The following is a 3127-nucleotide window of genomic DNA, read 5'->3' as shown; positions in this document are numbered from 1 at the left end:
GAAGATTGAAACCCAAATTGATAAATTACACAAGAACCTTGATAAAATTAGAAGACAAAAAAGAGCCATCCTTAGAAGAATGAAGAAGATGGCTGATAAGATTGCTCTTCCAGATAGAGATAGATTAGTTAGAAATACTAGAACAGAGCATAGAGTTGGTCTTGAAGAAACTTCTCATATTAGAAGAGAAATTGAACACAACCAAAAACTCCTCTTAAAGGAAACTCAAGCCCTTGCTCATAAATATGCTAAGATGGCTGCTGAAATTGCCTCAGAAAAATTAGTTAAGACTATTGACCATAAAAATGAAGGTGATATCTTAAAGGCTAAAGACAAATTCAAGAAAGTCTCTAAGAAAGCTTATAATAAATATTATAAGAAGATTGTTGAAAGAATTGAAGAAGCTACAGCAGAAGGTGTAGTTAATGAAGATATTAAGATGGTTTGTAGATCTGCTATCGATGGATTAATTAGAAAACTTGAACACCAATATTTAATTATTGTTAAATCAAGAAATGAAGCTAAGAAAGAAGCTAAAAAAGTCACTAAGAAACCATTAAGAAAATCTATGAAGACTCTTGGTAAAGTTTTTAAAAAAGAAATCACCAAGAAAACCGAAAAAGATTTAAAGAAGCAAGAAAAGAAAGCTCTTGATAAGATTACTAAATCAGATAAAACTTCTAGTGTTAAAACATCTTCTAAAACAGAGAAAAAGACTTCTACACCAGCAAAAAAGTCTAAAGCCACTACTGAACAAAAGAAGACTACAAAACAAGTACAAACTAAAAAGAAGTAAAGATATTTAATTTTACACTTTAAGTTCATTTTGGTGTTTTTTCATTTTGTTTTGTTTGTTCGGATAGTAGGAAATAAAAATCATAAAACAAAAAAACAATAAAGAATTATAAAAATTTATATTAGAATTAATAATATTAGTATCAAATAAAAAAGAAAAAATTTAATTGTTTCATCTTCAAACATTAAATAATAAAGCATGGAAAGCGACGTTCAAAGAGCTGGAACTGACAAACGAATTAGATTTAAAGAATATCAGTGTACATATCCAGGGTGTAATGAAGGATTAAAAACTAAATATAATTGCTTGTCTCATATATGGGACATTCATTTACGACATATTAGTAATATAACAGAGTCTTATAAAAATTTACCAGACAAAGAACAAGCTCGTTCATTATGTTTTCCATATTTAAGATATGTTCCTAATGCTGATGGTATTAGAAAAAGAAAACCATATGATCTTCCTGATACGTTAATAAATAAAGTAGATTTTGTTCCACAAAACGTTCAGAATCCACAACAATCCCCTTTAGTTCAACCAGAATCTTCATTTTATGCAAGAAGTGAAAATGGGTATAATATTAAATGTATTGATTCTTCTGATCAATCAACAAACCAAACAATATTCCCTCATATAGAATCTAATATTGTAGAACCTCTTTCAGTAAATTCTCAACAAGTTCAGTTAGACACTCAATTTGGTCAATCCTCAAATGGGATTATGGTTACTCCATTTACCTCACAATTGTTAAGTTTAGGAAATGACTTTATAAGAATTTATTCAATTTCACAAAATGTTAAAAGGCTTTATGTTGCTGGAGAAATATTTGCTGAAAATGGTTTCTTACAACGGTCAGACAAAAGAAGTAAGAAAGATATTAAAAGAATTTCACATGCCCTAGATACTATTTGTAAAATTACTGGTAAGTCATTTAAATACGTTAATGAAGATAGGATTAGATTTGGGTTTATTGCACAAGAATTAAAAGAGGTGATTCCAGAGGCTGTTAAAGAAGATGAAGACGGAAGACTTTCTATTGATCCATTATCATTGTTACCTTTTATTGTTGAATCGTTAAAAGAATTACAAAGGGATTTAAAGAAAGTTATCCAAACAGAAACAGTAGTTAATTTAGCTGTTGCTGTAGATAATACAATGAAAGTAGTTAATGAAGTTAAATCAGATAATCTATTTTCCTTTGGACCAAGTTCATTCGTTGTACCAACTGCAGTGATACTAACATTTATCTCTGCAATTGTAGCAATAAAAGGAACTTTTCCGTTTATTTGGATATTTCTTGTATTTGCTAGTATTTGTTATTGGGCATCTAATCAATTTGCACCTAATGGAACATTCACTAAACAAGCAATTACCATGAATTTTATTTTATTAAATGTATTTCTTGTTTGTGTATCAGCTAGTTTCTTAATGGGAACAGCTTTACAATTATATCTTGGAGTTTATGTCTCATTAATGTTGTTGTTATGGGGATGTAGTCAAACATTAAATACCTCTTTTTTAAATTTCTTTATTGTCTCATTCTCATTTTGCTGTTTGGCATGTTGGGTTGTATTTATGTTTCAACCTACATTTAGTTGTAGTGTTTCTACTCCAATGAAACAAAACACTAAGTTTAGGGAATATTTGGAATATCGTAATTGGAATGATGTTAGATTTGAATTAGTTTCTGACATCCCTTGGAACTGCTTTAATCCTCATTTAGATGTTAAGGGAAATAAAGTAAAATTTGTTCAAGGGAATAAAACCACTAATGTAGTTGTTGACCCAGACACCCTCTCAACAGATAAAATTGAAGTTCGAATGGTATGTTCAACTGTTCCTTATAAATGCAATAGTTATACTATTTATCAAAGTATTGATTAAATTCTCAGAATATAACACAAACATAACATAGTAATTCTGATGTTTATTGTTTTAATCTGTTTTTTATTTCTTCATTGAACTACTTATTTTTCCCCAAGAAGAAGATCATTTCATTTTGTATTATTTTATTTAATACACTTTGAAGAAGTTCTTTATTTGATGTAAAGTAAGTCATTGTTAACTATTGTTGTGGCAATGCTATAACTTTTTATTTTCAATAGTCATTAAGTCAGAAGGCATCTTTTGTTAATGTAATATATAATAATGAAGGTTATTTACACTGGAATATTAGAAATAGCAAATAAAAGATTTTTGTGTGGATAAAACAGCACCCATTGAGGTATTACAAAACTAATTAACTAATAAACAAGTAAAAATAATTTATGTAGATTTGATTTTTCCTTTCTCAATTGGACTTTTTTTACACCTGCCTTATAAAATTAT

The 3127-nt window shown here is 28.5% G+C and overlaps 2 protein-coding genes across 2 annotated transcripts in view; both read left to right on the top strand.

The window, feature by feature from the left end:
- Window positions 1-796, top strand: part of ENU1_156630 (hypothetical protein) — a gene marked incomplete at its 3' end in the record, with an annotated part of 1031 nt that extends 235 nt beyond the window's left edge. The window contains exon 1 of the mRNA XM_008860730.1: window positions 1-796. This exon is cut by the window's left edge and continues 235 nt beyond it. Within this exon, the coding sequence (XP_008858952.1) occupies window positions 80-796 (717 nt within the window). The 5' untranslated portion in view covers window positions 1-79.
- Window positions 797-994: 198 nt separating this feature from the next.
- ENU1_156620 (hypothetical protein) lies at window positions 995-2683 on the top strand (the record flags this gene model as incomplete). Its single annotated transcript, XM_008860729.1, has 1 exon — window positions 995-2683. The coding sequence occupies one exon, from the start codon at window positions 995-997 to the stop codon at window positions 2681-2683; it is 1689 nt and encodes a 562-aa protein (XP_008858951.1).
- Between the last annotated feature and the right edge of the window lie 444 nt (window positions 2684-3127).

The sequence above is a fragment of the Entamoeba nuttalli genome (assembly GCF_000257125.1).
Source record: "Entamoeba nuttalli P19 unplaced genomic scaffold asmbl_6573, whole genome shotgun sequence".
In the NCBI taxonomy this organism is placed as follows: Eukaryota; Evosea; order Mastigamoebida; family Endamoebidae; genus Entamoeba; species Entamoeba nuttalli.
This window is presented reverse-complemented; position numbering and strand designations above follow the sequence as displayed.